At 38.1% G+C, this 21,503-nt stretch overlaps 2 protein-coding genes across 3 annotated transcripts; both read right to left on the reverse strand.

Annotated features, from left to right (window-relative positions):
• Positions 1-618: 618 nt before the first annotated feature.
• LOC140949132 (protein Wnt-2b-like) lies at positions 619-7,673 on the reverse strand. Its single transcript, XM_073398366.1, has 4 exons — positions 7,599-7,673; positions 7,237-7,463; positions 6,263-6,528; positions 619-1,084 (listed from the first exon to the last, which is right to left on the reverse strand). Exons 1-4 carry the CDS (start codon positions 7,667-7,669, stop codon positions 620-622), a joined length of 1,029 nt encoding a protein of 342 aa, XP_073254467.1. The 5' UTR covers positions 7,670-7,673; the 3' UTR covers position 619.
• A 6,049-nt stretch (positions 7,674-13,722) lies between these two features.
• On the reverse strand, positions 13,723-21,093 carry LOC140948254 (protein Wnt-2b-A-like). Of its 2 annotated transcripts, none has more exons than XM_073397480.1 (4): positions 20,907-21,093; positions 20,531-20,760; positions 19,854-20,119; positions 13,723-16,133 (listed from the first exon to the last, which is right to left on the reverse strand). In XM_073397480.1, exons 1-4 carry the CDS (start codon positions 20,978-20,980, stop codon positions 15,456-15,458), a joined length of 1,248 nt encoding a protein of 415 aa, XP_073253581.1. In that variant the 5' UTR covers positions 20,981-21,093; the 3' UTR covers positions 13,723-15,455. The 2 variants fall into 2 exon arrangements, with proteins under 2 accessions (XP_073253581.1, XP_073253582.1); XM_073397481.1 differs by having other exon boundaries at positions 20,531-20,801; positions 20,907-21,055.
• Positions 21,094-21,503: the final 410 nt, after the last annotated feature.

A 21,503-nucleotide genomic window follows, 5' to 3' on the forward strand; every position in this document is an offset into this window, starting at 1 on the left:
CTCTTTTTTGAAGAACATCAAAATAAAACTAGAGGTAACAGCCTACGTAGCATGCGCTTGGAAGTAATGTTTGCAAGAAAGAACGCTCGCGTTCCTCCTCGTGTGCCCGTTCTTTCGAGCATATAATTAACTTTCAAGCGTCTGCTATGCAGGGTATAGAAGTATCAAGAAATAGCTTAACAAGTCAGAGGCTGAACTCTTACAGCAAAGGCTTATCCTGCAAGGCAGCCAAAAAATTATTCTAACAGCTTGAACCAGAAGACATCCTGTTTCTTCCTAAGTCTTTGTACGGCATTTTCCCACGCTTTCACGACCACTGTGAAGTACATTACCGACGTTTAGCTCGGAGTTCGCTGGTAACCCGGCCGAACATAGGCCTAAGGACTATGCAGGCCTGTTTAGATTATAAACTTTTGTATAGATACCGGCAATAGGCCATTTGCTTGATCGCGTCATTTTACTACTAAGACCAGAATCCTTTTCGTTTTTTCCTTTCATATTCTAATTTGGTATTCCCAGTGCGTTTTCGAAAACAAAAGCCCTAATTTCCACAAGAAAGCAAAATCCTGAAGGATTCTGGTCGTAGTAGTAAAATGACGTCATCGTGCAAATGGCCCATTTACCGACAAAAGTAACTATCAACCATTCTCCGGCAAGTATTGCATTTTACTCGGCAACACCAATAAAACTTGCACGAACATTCATACTCTTCTCGGACTTGGAGGGTGTTATAGCCGCGCCCACAGCACAAAATCCTGCAATTCCCGGGGCCTGGGGCGGTCTTGTGGCAACGTCTTCCCGTGGTACCCAGAGATCCTGTGTTGTTGTTGGGCACGCAATAATCCGGGGACTCTTCCAAGAACCAAAGATCATCTTCTAAGAGCTTTCCGGGATATTTTCCATCGGCCGCAATGAGTTGGTTTCTACCCTGATGGACTGTCACTTTGGTAGCGTTGAGATATTTGTTGTAAAGATGCCCGCCTACTGTACCAAACGGTCCCAAGGTTCTAAGGCACGTTCTATATGAGCACGAAGCTGAAATTCCATGACATTTGCAGACGAGTCTCATATAGCTCTTCACAGCCTACGGGAAAAAAAAGCAACGACTAAAGCATAAGGAGACTGCAGCTGATTAAAAACAAAGTTTCTCTCAAGTAATTCAATATTGAGGTGGAAGTTACCTGGAGATTCATAAATCAGTTTTATTAACTTTTTTTCTTCTTTTATCATTATGGTACTCTTTCTGGTCAGCTAAAATTCGGTATTAATCATAACTAGATGTGTGGTTAAAAAAACCTTTCCACAAAATCATTTTATCATCGCTTAGCTCAAAGCATTGGCCGTCACTGCGATTAGATAATGAGTTAAGTTCATGCGTAAGGAAGCGAAGCCTGAGGCCCTTTCAGGAACGTCAGGGGGCTGCTAAAGAAAGAAATCTTTCAAGCAGGCGAGGGGTGGAAGAGGCGACTCGCCGGGGTTCAAAATGCTGGTAATTAACATAGTTGGTTCCATGAAATGGTTTTTAAAAGCCAGCTACAAACGTTAGAAAAACATTCGGTACCATCGAAAATAGAAGATGGCAAAATTTGGTCCCAAAATTCGGTCAAAAATGTTTGCAAAACGAAATGGAGTAAAATTTTGAGCTCAAAATTGGTCACAAAATGGGGAGATTTGAGCGGCCTATTACTTTGGCATTTGAGATTACCATATGTAGTAAATAAAATATGTAAATATATCTGCACGAATATAATTTAAAATCAGCTAGTAACGACGTTTTGCTCTCACGACCTTCATCAGCTATACATGAAGTATACAACTGAGACTTTTTTAACATCAATAACTTTACTCTGGTTACCCAGGAAATTGAAAGCAAAACTAACTTCGAAGTTAGAGCAAAAAAGAAAAAATGAATGATACGGACAGTCATTAATTGCAACGTTGAAATTCACAATAATTGTCTTAGTATCTCCGCCCTTTTAGTAGGATAAAACTCTGTACAATACGATGATTATGATTTTTTGAATTGAGTAATGATGGGGGTTTTATTTGTGCGAAACTGTTGCCCTCGAAAGGGTAGTTCATTTTCTACGACACTATGTGGGCATAAAATTAGAGGGAACAGTAAAAATCGGGGTAAGTACATGTTGCAAAATGTTTGAATGACCAAAACAATGAGACACACAAATAAAAAACAGAACAGACAAAAACAGGTGATACATTGCAATATTTTAATTGATAAATCAAGTTTTACCACACAGTGAACTATGTCCCGGAACGTGTGATATAAACTTTATTATACCAAAGGAATTATTTAAGTTTATTGCAGTTATGAATTTTTAATATAATTTTTCACAAATTTATCTTCCACAGGAATAGATCAATAACAATTTCATAATGATTGAACTGTGTTCCTCTTTAGTTTGTTCGTAATTCAACCAATACTTTTTCGTAAGTTGTATAAATTTAGCCGTTTTTTTATGATAAGTTTTGATTTTGCTGGATGTCTTAAGAAACAATCCAGCTTCAGAGGTAATGGCTAGTATAACAAGATTTAATTAACTCCACCGGGGCTACTGTGCCAGAGGTCACAAGAATCGTCGAATATTAATTTATAGCCAATTGCCTGAAACGCTTTTCAGTAAATCTTCTTAACACACTACTAGAATTGTTTATGATAAAAGTTATACAACGCTTTGAATTCTGTTAACTTTTCCTTACTCAGATGGTGTTCTCAACATGGTTAACAATAAAGATGTCTCTTTTAGTTACTATAATATTATTTGCTCATAGACATATGCAGTTTTATTTTTGTTTTATTTTTTATGAAAATCTAAATTATTAATGGCTATAAAAGTTTGTTAGAAAAACCTATTCTGGTAATGTAGCCATCTGAATAAGTAATATCATTCTGGCTTTAAAAAATTGGACCGTCAAGAGGGCTTGTGTGGTGGTTCCACTATAATCACTATAAGTTCACTTTATAAAGTTTTCCGATATTTACAAAATGAAATAATTAGGTGTTTGTTTTTATACATAGGTAGAAACTGTCCTGTATGTTGTGTATATTAAATTCAGTGTTTGTTAATTTTAACGAAAACAACAAGTAACATAACCTTAAAGTCTCCTTTGCCGATTGTAAACTTATATCTTGTGGTCTCTTCTTTAATTCTCAAAAGCGTTTAGTTTGATACCACAAGGGGTCATTCTTAGGCCCACTTCTATTTTTTAAGTTATATCAATGACACTGCTAATTCTTCCACCAAAATGTCCTTTCCCCGCTTTGATTATGAGGCCATCATCTTTTGCACCTCGAATGACATAGATGATATTGAATCAGTTACGAATTGTGAGATGACTAGAGACCTCAATAATTATTGTGCTCCCAATTCTCCTGCAAAAAAAGCGCGTAAAGCCAAAAAGAGCCTGGAGCTCCTGGCTTTCTTTGCTATTCCATGCCTTTTTTGCCTCTGAAATGCCTGGAAAAGACAGAAAAGCAAGGAAATTCTTAGCTCTCTTGAAAACCCTGCATAGGTCTTCAAAAAAAGCCTGGAGAGCCAAGATTTAATCCTGGCTTCTCGGCGGCAAAGCGTGAAATTTTATTACAGAGTGAACAGCTAGAATAGCCAAGAAAGCAAGAATGAATGAACCTTTCCTGAGATTCAGGTGGAAGGCTGATGGAACTCACTCCTTCCGGAATTTCAAGAATAGCCAAGAAATCCAGGAATGACTGTTCCTTATATGAATATTATCAGGCTGATGAAACTATCTCTAGCTAGTATTGCTAGTATAAGTACAGTCAGGAAAGTCAGGAATGACTCTCAGTTCCCCATATGAAAATTACCTGGCTTTCATGGAAAGGCCGAAGAAATCAAGTCTAGAGTTACCAAGAATAGCCAAGAAAACCAGGAATGACTGTTCCTTATGTGAAAATTATCAGGCTTTCATGGAAAGGCTTATTTAAGAAACTATCTCTAGTTAATATTGTCAGGAATAGCCAAGCCAAAAGCCAGGAATGACTGTTTCTTAGATGAAAATTACCCGGTTTTTATGGAAAAGCTAGAGATGCAAACTCTTGAGAACCAGAAAAAGCGAAGATGCTGGACTTTACCAGAACTGTCCTGGCTTCCATTGGAAGGCTGGAGATACTAACTCCTGGATCGCGGCCAAAAAGCCATAGATACTAATAAAGTCGCCTAATGTAGTAAAAGGGCCTGGTTTTCATGAAAGGGAAAGGGCTGGAGGTACTAACTGTCTCTTAGTCTGATTAAGGACCTGGATTTTGTAGAAAGGCCGCTATGTTGACAAGCGTGTTATTCCTGCATACAAATAACCCTAGAAAGACTTGAGAAGTATGCACATTGGATGCAAAGGGAAATTAATATGGATATAGGACCGAAAAAAGCTCATGAATCAAAAACAAAAACCTACAGGAACTAAATGTGATGAAGATATTGAAATTATAGAAAAAAATAGAAAAAGAATAAGCATTATTAACAGAGAGAAAATAGCTCTTCAAACTGGAAAGGGTATTTATACACCAAATAGAGAAATGCACTCAAAATTAACGCAGAAAGTGGTACATATATGAAAATATATTTTTAAACTATGTGGTAAGCTTAGATTAATAGCTGTCTAAAATAAAAACAAAGTATATGTAAAACGGGTAGGTTTTGACACACTTGATCTACTTACGAAGAGCTTCAATAGTCAGAAGAAATGTCTATGGTCCACAATTGGTATTTGACAACTTAGAAAGACTTAATGAAAAACCAACACATTGGGTATCACCAAAGTACAGAAAAACTGAGATATAGGTCGTAAGGTTGTTTATTATGACAACCAGGGATATCTATTAAGTCAACTTGAACAAATTGGAGGGGGCATTTCTGCTCCGGTAACATATATTGGCGTTAAAATATATTTTCCAGTTTTCAGACATTGTACACATAACTCACATTTATCAAAGTTGGTATTAGATATAGCTATGATAAAAAGCTATGTAAGTTCAATGAAACAAGAATATATCTCATATTGGCAAAACACCCTTCAACATTCTCAAAAACTTGAATTTTATAGATCTTTTAAGACCGATCATACCTTCTCTAGTTACTTAGACTTAACAAGAGGAACAGCTGGGAGATGGGCTTTAGTAAAACTACGAATAAGCAATCACAAACTAATGATAGAAATAGGCAGATACAATCAAACTACGAAGGATAATAGGCATTGCCCTTTTCGTGGACACAATGTAATAGAAGACGAAGCTCACTTTCTTTTTCAATGTCCTAAATATTCTATGATTAGGAATACATTTTACTATAAAGTCAAGACTGATTCCAAATATTACCGAGTTACCTATAAACGGTTTGATCAATGAACTGATGAACTCTTCTAATTACTTTATCAATATACAATTCATAAAAAATATTTCAGCTTGTTTTGATGTTCGTGACAAATAATTGTCAAAGTAACGTAATTGCCCTGTGTTGTAATTTTGATTCCTAAACATAGCTTTTACAATACTGTATGTGTTTGTATGGTCATGCAAATAAAACTCGTTGTTTTCAATATTGGTGGGGTTATAAGTAACAACAGGAGCTCATGAGGTTCCTGGTAACAATTAACTCAGAAAGGTAGTAAACTTACAATATAAATATTAACTGAAAGAACAAAGTATACTTCTTCTGTTAACAGGTAGAAAAACGTTGGATGTATAATTATCTTTGATGCAGTCTTAAAAACAGAAGAGAATATACACAGACTCCATACATCGTGATGTAGGTATGGACAGGTTATGAATGACATATACTGCCAAGTGAGCTAGCATACTGACCAGTAGAACCGCTTATAAAAGTTATGGCATAAAATACAGTACTGATTCAGAACTCAGACATTTACGAGCGAACATTTGACTTTTGGTGATGGCATGTATTGTTGTAATTGTCTTAATGATTATTTATACAATATATAAACAAACAAACCATAAAACACTAAGAATTAGCTCGAGAAAAGAGCAAAGTACCGTATGTGTCATGAAGTGATCACAACCGATATTGTACCACTAACTAACAAACAAACAATCTTTGCAACGAGAAAGTTCTTGACACGAAAACAACTAAATTTACAATGAAACATTTTACTCAACTTTTATGAAGTGGTTTCTAAATCACATATTGGATGCCACTGAGACGAGTGAACTTAACTTAGCTTAACTTTTTGCCACCAAATAAATCGGATACCATTCAGACGATGTATAACTCACCTGCCTTCCCACAAGGTTGTTGTGAAGGTTGATTTTTGCTCTGATGTCATGCTCCCGCTTTTCTCGAGAATCTATAAACTTACTGGCGTATTTCAAACCATATTCAATGTTGTCATTACAGCCACCCCACTCGAATCCTGTTCCTTCAGCAAGCTGAGTATTATTGCAAGCACAGTTTCTCAGTACACCACGCGCACAAGCTTTTGTAATCTCGTGAACGACCCCGGAAGAGGTTATGGCATAAATAAAGGCGGTCTCTTGAGAAGCTGAAACAAAGCCACATCATTCCAATGTCAGAACTGAATCAGCAAAAATAAAGGAAAGAAAATCAACACTCAGCGGACATGAAAAACATCAATATACGGATAAAGGCTTTAACACTGGACAAACTTGTTTGAAACTTGTTTAGAAATTTAGTTGAGACACAATTTGCAAGAGAAATTGCGACATAATTCGAAGAAAAATTCACTAGTCGTACAGGGCCCGCGTAATCAAAAGAAGGTGAAGTTTAAATTTAATCCTGGGTTAAGCCAAATTTTAAGCAAAGTTTTTTCGTCTGTGAACATGCAGTCGGAGCCAATAATATATTTTTGAGCCTTTACTACAAGATAAGGTTATAATATTGCATAGCTTAACGCAACTCAGTTTCAAGCCGATAATTTTAGGCATTACGCTGTTGTTTTGAGGGTAGTGACGCTTAAAAGCATAATGCTCAAATTTTCGAGCACAATATATCTAACCCTACCTTTCAAGTGACCTGGGACCATGGCCTCGACAAGCGGACTGAACGCTCAGAGACCTTAGAACCTTATATGACAGGTTATATACAACACCTTCTTTTAATTTCTCCTTCAAAGTACATGCTGTTTTTTCATTCTGTAACAGTTTATCTGGCAAATTTTCTTTTATTCAGTTTTCCCGTACGCGTGGTTGGATAGTGTTATGCAATAACTCACTATAACTGATTCTTTTACCTTTTCGCGGAACTTTTCCGAAAACGCTGACATCACGAGCGACTGTGGAACAATTCCATAATTCGTCCTTTAACTGTTTCTGGCACTCCTGAACACCAAGTTTCGCTCCTTTCCCAATACTGATCGCAATATCAGGATATTCTTCGCAAAATCGTTTTTGGTCCTTAACTAAAGCAGCTCGGTTACACATAACTTGAGCATCAAGATCGTACACTTGAGACATAAACCTAATACATGTATTACAGAAACAAATTAAATTGTCATCAAAATGTTCCACTTATGCGTTCTTGTGTTAATTTGGAGAACAAATTTCCGGTAGAACTCGTGATAATTCTTATATTCAGTTAATCGTTTAAACTTACCACCAGTAAGAGCATGAAAGTATTGGAAATGATAACAGAAGAACAGCGAAAAAGCAGGTCGAGTTTCCCATGTTCTTGCTGTGCCTTACGCGTAGACACACCTGATATAAAATTTTTTCCGCTCAAAACTATTTGATCGCAACACAATGGATTTTTCTGTTGAAGAACATTCTTGCGCCGTTGGCCATATTACGCAAATAATATCATTGTACTTGAAAATGACAACAATGAAACATCATCGTAAGAAATAAATTCTTATCCGATCTCTTAACTAACCCGTTGAAGGAAACGCTTGTTGTCCAGTTTATTTAAACAAACCTCACTTCAGAGACGATAGCTTAGAAACAGTATATATAGAAAGAAGAGTTCAGTCTTTCAAGAAAACTACCTGTTTAATTAAACCATGGGAGGGATATTCCTAAACACTCAAAAGTTTTGCATTATCAGAACGTTTGGTTTACAAATGTATTTTCGCCTCAGGCCCTTTTGTTGTTTCTAAGCTTTCCAACCGACACTTTATATTGTCCTTTTATAAAACAATTATTAGAAAGCCATTAAGTGCTAAAAACTAACGCCCACAAAAATATTTTCGCTTAATGCCTGTTATAAAAATAGAACTATTTTAAATATATTTTATGAGAGAACTCAATTAGCCAAGAGGCGGTTTTCAGTGAGGCCTCTCTGTTTTGTGTAAACATATACACTACAAAACTACTGTTATACGGCAGCTCAAAAATACCCGTTGTAGGAGAACATAAAATCGACAGCAGACTCTGATCCTAACAGAAAAGCCAAAAAGAAGGGAAAAAAATTCATCGGCCAAAAACATCTGGGCAAAGTTGCTCGAATGACGATTAGCCCAAATCCAGGGTTAGTTACTATGACAACTTTTTTGCTTCGTTTACAGTTAACCCGTGATGAGGGTTCACCTTGCTTCGAAAAACTCGGTCCTGATTGGTTGACACAAGACAACGTGGATTTTGAGCGACGCATGCGCAGACACGTAAAAAAACGTTTTGATACTTGTGCTATTATTTGCGCCTGTGCTTATGTTTGTTTCTAGGTCGTTTCGAGGTTAAAATTTGGACAGGACAGGGGGGTACTCAACAAAGTTTCATATAGGGAGGCTCAGCCCCGAGGTCCAGCCCCTTACCCTTTTATATACGATATTTGACAGAGAAAGCACCGCTTTCATGTACCTTCCATTGACAAACGGGTACTCCTTTCGTTTCCTGGGCGATTTTGGCGTACTGGTGTACCCTCCTTCAGGCGTCGCTTGGCAGAGCCATTGCACTCCGGCTCTGTTAAGTATCGTGATGTCGTTCGGCCATTGCACTGACTATTGCACTACCGAGTCCGTGGCTGGGGGCGCCTGAAAAACAAAAAAAAACTTAGTTTAGAACTTTGCATCCCTTTTAACTGTTGTAAATACACTGTCTTTTAAAAATGAATAGATCACAAGACCAGGCCGCAGTTGTTCAAAAGTTGGATAGCGCTATCCTCCGGATAAATCGCTACCCAATGCATAAAGCATTAGGACAACTAATTGCCTTATCCAAAGGAAACTGATTTCTCCGGTGGATAGCGCTATCCGCGTTTGAACAATTGGGGCCAGAACGTTTACTCGACTTTTTCACAGTCATGAAAGGAACCTGTTCGTCCTTTTTACGGAGTGGAATGATAGATTTCTCTATCCTTTACAAGTGAAATTCTCTACCCTTTCATACACATAAAGCCTGAAAAAGGTACCCCGGCCTTTCGCTTGCGCTTATGCCAGCTAGTGAGAAGCAGTTATTAACAGGGACTGGATAGGCTGACTGGAGTAGCTTGACGTAGGTTAGGGTACTGTGGGGGCGTAACTACCTGTACGCAGAGACGCATTTGCGTATTTGAAACAATAAATGTTGAAGATTAATAAAAGCAAGACAAAGCAAAGGAAATGATGAGTGGTTATCTCATCGGATACGAATAAAAAAGAAAATTTAATCCAGTCACCCGAGTGGAAACGATCTGGGAGGCGGGTTAGGGTGGATTTGCAAAACTCTGCGTGCCTCTGCAAAACTTCTTGCTAAGCCCCTCAATAGATCTGCGATTTTCACCAAAACTTTCGTCAGTTATCCTTTAGTTTCTTTAGTTCATGTGCTTTTAGACTGATTCTCAGAAACGAGGCTGTCAAAGAATGGAATACTGCCTGGAGGCCCAAGCTCGCCTGCTCAAATTCTAGTTCACTTTGAAGCCCAGCTGCTGTTTTTTTTGAACGTCGAAATGCAACCAAACAGTTGAGATATTGAAAGTTTTGTCTTATCTGATTCAACTGTTTTCTTCAACAATTTTTCGTCTCCAATTTTTCTTAAATAGCTGCGGATTTGTGCCGAGGTCATGGGAGATGCCTACGGGCACAGCAGTGTGTAACCACATAAAGCCATGGGGGTTATGCCATTTTTACCCAAAATGAAGCGAAAATAACCTCTGTTATTATGCAGATAGTTTAGATTGTTTGGATACACTAACATGGAAACCGTGACGTCATGTACAAACCTGACGTTATATGCTTTCGCCTCATTTGAAGACACACAGAGCAGAACAGAACACTTTATTTAAACTCGGGATTTACTGAACGTTTTACAGTTCTAGCGTTCGTCGAACAGCTCATTTTCCTTGTGCCGGGGAAAAAATACAAATGTAAACTAAGAAACACTTTTCTAAGATGCTAAGCAACAACATTAAAAAGAAATATCATATAAATATTAAAATGTAAAAATTCAGTATATATAAACAAGCTAAATTTGTTTATTCACTAATATTCCCAATTCGTTTTAAAAAAAGGGTTCGTTGCTGACCTTATTTTGTCTGTCAAACTGAACAGATGACCTCGTGGTATTTATTTTCCTCTGCTTAGGGCAACATTAACCCTTTAAGCCCAAAGAGTGATCAGCATGAAATTCCTCCTTATAATAACAATGCTTTAGAAAGCAGGGTGGTCATGAGAATTGAGTACATGATCAGGGAAGATAAGTCTAATTGATACTTCAATTAAAATCCCCACTACTTATATTGAAAAAGTATAGGGACAACAAATGAGAATTTCAATTTTGATATTAGGGTTTATAGGGTTAAAACAGAACTAAGGGTACTGAAAAATACCTTAACAGACGCTGTAGATAACAAAGGAAAAATCCAGAGTCGATTACAACAAAAACAATCAATCAATCAGTCAATTTATTACGTCAATACGTGGGATGGGGCTGCCCCGATCATCCGAGCCAGAGGCTCAAGTATAAAACGCATGACATTTACTGAAAAATGATAATAAAATCTTTGCCATCGAAATTACCGAAATTAAATTAGAAAAAAGAAAACCTCTTATGACAGAAGAGCGTTACAAGGTAAGATTCTTTTCTGGTTATGAACAGATTTGATTTTTAAAATGGTAGGAGTCCACGGTTCAGTCCCACACCAGACGTCAGAACGTGGTGACGTTTGTGTCGCATTTTTTATTCATTTATTTAAATTTTTTTTGCTGTTCAAGGCTTACCAAATTACTGAACAAAACCACGAAAAAAAGCTATCTATTTGCCAAAGTTGAGGGCTGACTGAATACGACGGAAGTGGCATGCAAGTGAGGCCTAATAGCCCTTAGACGATTAGGCTTTGGTAGATTGTGCTAGCATAATTTTAAGCATAATTCAGCAAAACAAGCATTATTTTAAGCTTTTATTTCAGTTTAGCACTGCTAGCATAATCCGAGCTTTTATGCTTTGAAAACAAAAAAAACCATCGTAGCTCTAGAATAATTCAGTCTGTATTTTATTTCTGTATTGGTTTTGGAAAATATTGAGGTCTGTGCTAAGGCCCATGGTCAAATATGGTCCGGCAGGCGGCAGAGGTCACCCTGTGCATAAGGCTGAGACTCAGGCCAGCACGCTTATGGCTCGGCGGCTCGGCCCCTCAGATGGCGTCGTCCTCGAGTACATCCACTTCCACCACTTCCAGTGCCGTACCGAGAGCTTTAATCTCTAGAGAACGTGTTCCTAAAAGTAATACCGGAAAGTACAAGGAAAGAGGTAACTCAGATCCAAAGAACATGACATGACATGAGTCCTCGTGATCGAATCGAAGAATTCCCAAGGGAAAATTTGTGTCTTCGAGGCGGAAAACTGTTTTGCAATGGGTGTAAGGAGATATTGAGCTCTAAAAGAGCATTCTCAAAAACCACTTGGCTTCCAAAAAACATGCCGCAGGCAAAGAGAAGTTAAAAGTGACAAAAAAGCGAGATCATGTGTGCACATGCGTATTTGCCACGCTAAAGATCTAGACTGTAAGACTGGACTGGAAGGTGGACTATATGAATGTTCATTAAAGTCAAAATTGATAGAGTTAAGCTACTGATGATCTTTATTTTCCTTAAAATCAGTGTAAAATCTAAGTAGCATAATTTCGGTGACAGAGGGCATAATTTTCAGAAAGTAGCATAATTTTGGCATAATTTCTAAAAAATATGAGTACTGCTAAAAGCATAATATGCTTTTTTTTTTCGAGCACAATCTACCAAAGCCTACCTGCGATAGAGATACGAACAAATTTAAAGGTACTTCAGTGAAGCAAATTATAAAGAAAATAAACCTGGGTCGAGTTGTTCAAAGCTGGGTTAAGATAACCCAGGCTTAGTGCGAGATTTGAATTCACATTTGAAAGCTTAAAAAGCATTTCAGTTTTAATTCTTTTTGTCTACAGGTTGATGATTGGAAGCTCTAAAAATAACAGAGAAAGTTATCCGAGAAAATGCTTTTGAGCAGAAGAAAAAGAAACCAGGGTTATATTTAACCCCAAGTTAAACGCTAATCGGCCTTTGAATAACTGGGCCCTGTTGGTCATAAATAAAGTGCAGCTGGAGACTATAATAACTGGAGTGGAAATTATAAATGATAGTTCAACTCTGTTTTCAGTTTGTTTGAGACCATCATTTGTGAACAATGTTTCTTCAGCAATTTTTCTTCACCATATCTTCCGCCAAAGTCCGACATTTAGCTCTGTTCAAGAGCTATCAACCTCGCTTAAATGCAACTTTCACTTAGTTTTGGGGATGTAAAAAGGTGTATTAAAAGACGTCACACATGTTCACGTTATCTATCATTTTTTGGGGGGAGTTTTGACGACGACGACAAGGGAGGCGGCAACGAAAAGGTCACTAGTATAGTGAATTTGCGTTCCTTCAAACTTTGTCGGGATTCGAAACCTCATCCATGTCCAGAATGAGAGCAGAGGAGGAAGTCGTCGAGTGTTTAGTCCTCCACAAAGCATTGGGTTAGAGAATTTCACATAAGTGGCCGATCCGTTAGAGGCGCATACTATTTCCTGCCCGAGCTGTCAAGAGTGGTCGGAAGCGATCAACATTTGTCATGCGCGTGCAAGTTTAGTCACATGTTAACTGATGGTAGCTTTATAGCATTTGTACTGCATTAACTGTTTGCTTCATCTTTATGGATATATCGCTAAATATGTGAAAGGATCAATCATAAGCAGTGTATTACCCTAAATTGTCGTCCTTTTGCCTCAAAAGTGGTATTTTGAACAATTTTGAAGAAATTTTGAGTTCGCCCTTTACTGCGCCTCTTTATAGTAGAAAAAATCGGCTCATCCTTGGTGTAAGAACCTGTTAAACTCACGGGTAATATGAGACAAAGAAGTAAACTCAATAGAACCTCGAAAAACAGAAGATGCGAAACAAAGAAAAAGTTCGCAGGTTCTTACACCAAGGCCAACCCTCAAAATCCTTCAAAATAGTTCAAAATACCGCTTCTGAGGCAAAAGGGAGCGCCAACTTACCATAGGTTAGGTAATGCAACGTTTACTTAGCATTGTTTGGTGCACATACGTAACGGTATATCACCACAGACGAAGTAAAGGGTTAATCCAGTACATTTACTGTAAAATTACAATGTTCGGTTACACAAATGGATTGTGTGGGCGCCCTGTGGCGTAGTGTGAAATACTGCGAAAGGATTGAATGCGTATGGTACTCCAAGTTGGCTAAACGCGCTTTCGCGGTTTCGCCGCTTAGCGGTACGCCAGACAAAACCGCCATTCCACGCAGGCTAAATGCGACGCAAAAAGGACCATGATGTGTCTTAGCAATGTATATTTTATTTCAACAAAGTCCGATATCAACATTTATATACCTGAAAACACGTGCGCGTCAACAAACCTTGTGCCAACAAATATTTTCTGTTTATAATTTTTGTCCTTGTCCTCTTACCTACTTTAAATATTTACATAAATAACAATTCACCTGGATAAATATTAAAGTGAAATGAAATAAACATTTCAGTCGTGTATTATGAGATGTTTTTGTCAGTTAATATATTAAATGCCAATGTTTTCGATCCAGGATACTCGAACTTTGAGCTCAGAGTAACATATCAGGGATTGAAATAACGGCCGGTCAACGGACAATGTCCGGTCAAAAGTTAGTTTTGTCCGGTCCTTTACGCTTCTAATGGACCGAAAATTTAGTTTTATAAAGATATGTCGTAATAAATATTTGTAATTGTCTGGCCAAAAACCGGGTTCTGTCCGAGCAAAAATAGGTTTGACCGGAGAACTTGACCGGCGCCAGCCGCAAAAACATTTCAAGGCCTGATATATGGATTATTATATCGAACATCTTCTTAAAACTGAAGGTACAAACGATCATCCAATTTGAATTTCGTTAGCTTTTCTGAACTAAAAGCGCGGGCGCTCTTTGAGGCTTTGCGCAGAGCAAAAATATATGTTAAGAACGATTTAGTAACATGTAAATATTGTCCTGTTAGCTTGATCAGCGAAGCAATTTAGTGTGCCACTGTCTAAAGCTTTCTGCCGGCTGAATTTCACATCAGCATTTTTGAATATATATTCTGACTATTTTTCTGTAAAACTGAGTTCTGTCCACTTTTAAAAAAGCTCGAATTTAGATTGTTTGGTTATTTCATGCTTTAGTAACAGCATTCAAGATTATTCCTCTCGCTAAACATTTTTGACCATTATTGTCTTTTTTTGCCGATAGAGGCAAACAGAAAAAGCCTTAAAGAAGGCGCAAACCAAAAGTCACAATTGGTTTGCGGGACAGGTCAAATAGCTAATGAAATATTGGTATTTTCTCGGTTAGTTTTTCCGCTAGAACCTATCACTACCATACAAAATATTTGGAAAATAGACTGATCTGGCCGGATAGTCCTGGGTAATAATAGAATTCTCTTTACGACTGGACTGGTCTAGTCGGTCAGCTCTGACAACTGGAAAAATCCCTTGGTAGAGCATACCTTAAAGCTGGTTTTCACTAAAGACAGAGTCGGAATCGGAGTCGAAATCAGAAGCGTAGGACTTAAAGATAAGGTGAAAACAGCGTTCTGATTCCGCTAACGACTCCGTCGCTTACGATCAACTGTGAAAACTAGGCTGTCGGAGTCACAAGAAGAAGCGGAAGATTTAAGCCAATCAAGAAGGAAACCAGCCTCGTGATTGGTTTATACTTCCCCTTCTGCTTGACCGTCTCCGACAAGCTGGTTTTCTCTAGATCGTAAACGACGGAGTCGTAAGCGGAGTTGGAAGAAAATGGAAACGTTCTGATTCTTCCGACTCCGATTTTTGATTGGAATCATCCCATATACAGTGGAGTCCTCCTTTCACCTGTCGGGCGGCACTGTCCAGTTAAAACACTCAATGATTTTGGCAGCTGGAAACCTCGTTCAGTGATAAGGCAAATTTTCATAGCCTTTAGGTGTTCGCTTCGTGGGAATTTCACTGCACAAATTCACGTCATGCATTTGCAATGTTTTCTCCTGGTAACAGTAATGTTTCTGTTCCTTATTCCGTACATTAGAGTTTCTTGTTTTCTCTGTCGCCTCTGCTGAGACTGTTAGTAGACAGGCTAGACGCACCTCGCTTCCTGTTTTTTCGTTCCTTTCTTCTCTTGTTCCGTTTATCACCGAGAAGTTTCTTAGCGGGTCTGTTTTGACTATTGCTTTGCGCGTTCGTCACAGATGCTGTTAAATGTGGTCCGTTTCCATTGTACATATTATCGTCAGGAGATTTACATACATGCTTATCAACAGTCCGTCTGCACGTATGGCACTTAACATAACAACACCAATTGAATTTGCACGAACATTTATACACCTCTTCAACCTGAATGGTGTCAAAACCGCGCCCGCAGCACAGAATCCCGCAACTGCCGTGTCCCGGAGTGCTCTTGTTACAAACCCGTCCCGTAGTACCCAAAGAGCCTGTGTTGGTATTAGGGACACAGTAATCCGGGGACTCTTCTAAGAATACGAGATTATCACGTGGAGGATGAGCTGGAGATCCATCTGCCTTTATTTTTACAAGTTCGTTGCCGCTCTGATCTACGGTAACTTGTATACCACTGTGGTATCTCTCACGGAGAAAAGCACCCACAACACCGAACTGGGACATGACTTTCCAGCATGTTTTCACTTGGCACGAGCCGGAGACGCCATGGCATTTGCAATCCAATTCTGTGTGTTTCTTTACTGCCTGCAAAAGAAACAACAAATAGGCTGTTAATAGTCTAGTCTCGAATTAAAAATTACCGCTGAATACAAACATTAACGACACATTCATACAGGATTAGCCTCGAGGTGAAGTAAAATATTCAGAAATTCTGGCAAGTAAGTGTTTGAAATTTGAATATACACAATAGACAGAGTAGTAAACAGGTCTTTTTCTCGTTGGAATTTGTGAATATATTACTTCAGATGGAGGCTAAGGCTGTAAAAAAATGCGTCTTCACCTCTTTAAATCAGCGGTCACAGCGAACTCGAAAATGGACTATTTGTATTATCCTCCTCTAAAACTATTTACATCGTACGGAGATTCAAATAACTTGAGGAAACCCTTTTGAGGTGAGTGATTCACGCTTTAGTGAGACAACCTTTGTTGCTGAGAGATACGACTTATGCCTAACCAAGTATGCGCATGCGCTCGTGAGATGTGCGCAGCTGTCCCAAACAGTAGAGATATCGCCAATCTTGGACAACATAGGTAGGAAGAGTTATTCCTTTTAACATGAAATCAAATAAGGGGCACTCGAAGATCATTAGAACTATTATACATTATTATACATTCAAAACATTTCACCGTTTCTGATTGGCTCAAAGCCCATAGCTAGTTCTTCATAATCAACTGGCGTTGACCAAATTTGGAAGATACCATCGAATTGGTATATTGACTTGGAAACGAGTTTGGTCGATGGTATATTAATTTGGAAACCAGGTTGCATGGCAACCGATCAACCTCGTTTCCAGGCGCGGCAGCCAAGCTGTTTATTCACGAGTGAACTAAACTTAACTAACAAAGGACCAATGTATGGCGACTTATTGACGAATCATCTCATAATCACCATCAACTTGACTACCGCAAAGGTTGTAGAAACGTCAGTCAGTATCAATAACAGTTCTATTCCAGACAATGCTTAAGCTTACGATCATATTCTACCTATTTGGGTTCAAATCATTTACTAAATGAAACAATTGTTCGATTCAGTTTTTGTGATAGGCGGAAGTTCAAGTTTCTCGGTAGAAGAGAAGAGTAGGTCTTGCGGTAAGTGTTATCAGCACAAAGACTGAAGGCTGAGGAAAACACCTTCATTATTCCGGGTGTCACGAAAACCGATCTAATAATGTTGTACCATAGGACGTCTTTGGATTCAAAGATCGTATTCAGCATTTGCCATGACAACTTTGAACGGGCAAGAGATGGGAGGAGCTGGAATCGGCTTAGTTTCGTTAGAATTTTTTTCTCCGAGCCGCAATAAAGTATGAAAAGCGTTTTTTTTTCAGTGATTTTCAAGTGCCCTCAACCATTTACAACTAGTTTTAGAGAGACTTGACTCATGCAGCCACAAAGGGCAAAATGGGTTACTAACAAATGTTCGTGTTGTAGGCTTTTCATGGGCACATTGCACGCGATACATGTGCATCGTAACGTGAGATTTAAATTAACTACTTCACATATTTTGTTTGTTTTTCTTTCTGAAGGTAAACATATAGTAGTTAGAACAACAGAGGATAGAGCTGAGTTTATCTTGTTTGAGTTAATGGCATTAAATTGCTATTTGTAGAATTTTGTACTATGAGTTTGATGTAATAACAAGTCTTGAGGAAACTAAGCAAAACCACAAAATCCTACTTCTCTTTGCTGAGAACGTGCCAAATAACTTTACATTGTTTAACTTTATTACCTTTATTGGTTAGAGGAAAAGAAAACTATGTCAACAAGCTAAGCCTTTTTTTCTCGGATTAGTTAAAGAAAGTCGACAAAAAGAAGATATAAAAGAGTTAAGTAAAACGACCGTTTCGAATGATTTAAAATCTAACATGCAAAAGATTCATAAACAGAGCATTAAATGAAGTCCTTTATATTTTTATCGTTGTTGTAAAGACCCGGGTGATCTCAACAGCAAAGAGTTGAATCTCATGCAGTATCAGTAGCGACGGGAAATTCAATTAATTAGAACTGACGCAGTAGTTTCTAAATCACTTTATATTTTATTACAGAAGACAGTCAATATTTGTAAGGAGTATCTTATTCATGTTATGGACTTGCGAGACCGTCGGGCAAATAATACATAACAGCTAATACAAGCATGACTTGACAGGATTTACGAAAATTTTTTCCAAATGCTCCCATACCGGTTTGTTCTCCAAAAGAAGAAACTTTCTAGTAGAGGCTCGCGGATGCTAGCCATGAACTTCTTGCAACTCAACATAATTACCCACACTGAAACCAGCGACAGAAGAAACGTGAAGGCATTTGCCTTAAAGCTCAAACTTTTCTTTCAATATCTGATAAGTTTTGTTGGGAAATTGCCTGCGGTCAATTCAACGTTTCGAAAATTTCCTCTTCTCAATTAACAGGAAACTCGAACAAAACCACTCTTGAGAATTAAACCGCATCAACACTCCAGTCTAATACCTATTCACGCTACTCCACTGCACGATATTTGCTACAGATGTTTCTTCGTAAAAGTAGGCGTAAAAAATGCCTACGCGATTTAAAAACTCCAATTTTTTCATGAACTGAGTAGTACAGTTATAATGAAGTGCTACTTGACGTAAGTTTGATAAGCCAATCTAGGTACAATTAAGTAATGTTGCAGCGCGAGCGCGTTATTGCAATGGCCTTGGATATGTTTTTAAGAACGAAATCTTTGCATCCTATATCTCAGCCTCTTAAAATGGTCATTCTCTTGACTTTTTCCACGATATCAGTCCGGGTTCGAGTTTGGTAATTAAGAAAAACACAAAATGCCGACAAACTTGCAACATTTTCGTAATTCGTGGACTGTTGCCGGAGAAACAGGCGTGTTTTTAACGGTTTTATTCGGTTGTTTTTTGGAAGTAAAATGACTTTTTTTAGCAAAAGAAGAAGTTGTTTTCCTTCCAAGAAACAAAAATGCGAAGCAAAGGCGGGAAAATAAGTTTGTACTACAGCTATGGTTGAAATTGCAAGTTCCAGCACAATCTTCAAAGACTATGAAGTTATACTTAGACTGGCAAAATTTATTAGTTTGAGGGACTTTTCTTCACCTCTAAGTACGAGTTTAAATTGGTCGAAAATTTCTTCACATTTTCTGTTTTTTCAAGCATATCGAACATTCTACGAGCTCTGAAATACCACAGTCAGGAAATAGATTTAACAGAAAAGGCGCCATATCGGTTAAAAAAATACTACCGAGTCAACAAAAATCCACGCTCTTCCTGTTTTCTTGATGTTTATCTAAACAAACTTCATTGAAGTTGAGTCGTGTGATTCGGGATTAGAAAATTCGACAAAATAAGGGTATGACAGAAGAAATACTACAAACTGAGTTTTTTTAACTTTTACACTTCTTCACATCCTTTTATCTCTCTTTTTCAATTTCTTTTACTTTTAAGGACATACTTATGAAAATTAACACTTATATTTCAGTTTTTACAGCCATATTAGGGAAGTACGAGATTAGCTTTCAAGACAAATGTTTATCCTGGTGTATTGTTTGTAAAAAACACTCCAGGGAAATAGATGAATTTAAAACATCCATAATAATTACTGAAACTGAGCCAAAATTAATCCACGATGAGCAATAACAAACCCGTCAACGCACGAACTTAGTTATAAATGAATTTGTCGATACAAATTTAATTTATCGATAAAAATGATGCGACTTCGCAAAACCCGGAAAATTCACGTAATGAATAAATGTTGAATACTTACTCTTCGCCCCACAAAGTTGTTATGAAGGTTCATTTTTGCTCTGGCGTCCCGCTCCTGTTCTCGCGAATCGACAAATAGTTTGGCAAATCTAAGACCATAACCTATGTTGTCGCTGCAACCTCCCCACTCAAAACCTTTGTGACTTCTTCCTTTACGTTTGGTATCGCAAGTACAGCCTATCAGTTCTCCGCGGCTGCACGCCTTTGTGACCTCGTGTACAACCCCCGCAGAAGATATGGCGTATACGAAGGCGCTTTCTCTACTTGCTGTGAAGACAAGAAAAAAAGTACAGCTTCACAAAAACCACTCAAGCAAAAAGAATCGTTTTCGTTTTCAACTACTCTTTGTCTAGAAAGATCTTGTGAATAAATCAAACGCCTGAGAGAGTACTACATGAGGACACTTGAGAGTAAGGAAATTTTTTTCAAGGATCCTTGAACGGACCTCATGTGAAGGTATTGAGTTTCGTGGATGCGATTATTTTGTCAGTTTTTATTTTAAATCATAGCACAAAATAAAGGGATAAGATAACAGTTTTCACCAAATTGACAACCTGTACGCTGCTAAAATTACACCTCTCCACCAAGAACTACGATTTGGAGTTACTATCTTAACTACTCTGACTCTTAAGAAGTAGTTTAAACCGAGCACTTCCCTTCAACGATATTATCTTTTACCTTTTCGCATAACTTTTCCAAAAACGCTGACGTCTCGAGCTACTGTTGAACAATTCCATCTCTGATCTTTAAACTGTTGCTGACACTCTTCCACGCCAAGTTTGGCCCCCTTTCCGATGCTAACCATCACATCGGGGTTTTCTCGACAAAGTTGGCGTTGGTAGGTGACCAGGCCGGCGATGTTGTTACACATTATTTTCGCCCCCAATGCGTATACTTGAGACATGAACCTAACGAAATAAACGAGCAATTAAAATGCCAAATTTCTGACCTGAAACCAAAGTGAGCAGAAATCGAGCAATTCTCGCCGCTAATCTGGAGTATAAACTTGTGATTGGTGTAATCCTCTTAGATCGGAAGACTGAATTTAACTTACCACCAGTGAGAAGATGAAAGGACTGGAAATGTAAACAGGACGAATATAAAAAACCAAACAGTAGAAACTCGCATATTGGGTAAGTTTTGCAGGGGAACTTGTTCTCAATCCGCACTTGATGACCCTGTGTGGTTGATAGCCAACACGGACTATTGATAAATGTCGTAAGTGATAAATTGCCCAAATATATCATTCGCTCAGTCCCTTGGAATGCATTGGGTATTAAAATTACTTCACAATAGAATAGACAACCGTTTCTACGTAACTGAAGAGACATTTGATTGGCTTACTCATTCAAAACTAAAGTTGAATTGGGGGGCGGTCCTCTATGCCCTCGACAAACCTTAAGTGCCATTTAATATTCATGTGCGAACCTAATTCGGCTGTGCACGAACCATAAATCTTCACCTTATATCGTTGAAATTTCCCTCAGACAATGTTTTATAGAATATTGCAGCACTTTTATGTCCTTATTAGGGAAAGAGCTCGATAAAATGATCTTAAGTATGTTAAAAGAAATGTGTGTAATTGATATTGAATGAGGTCTTTTTCATTATCGCGAAGCTAACTTTGGACAATAGAGGTTTTTGATCAGTT

The sequence above is a fragment of the Porites lutea genome, chromosome 9 (assembly GCF_958299795.1).
Source record: "Porites lutea chromosome 9, jaPorLute2.1, whole genome shotgun sequence".
NCBI lineage: Eukaryota > Metazoa > Cnidaria > Anthozoa > Scleractinia > Poritidae > Porites > Porites lutea.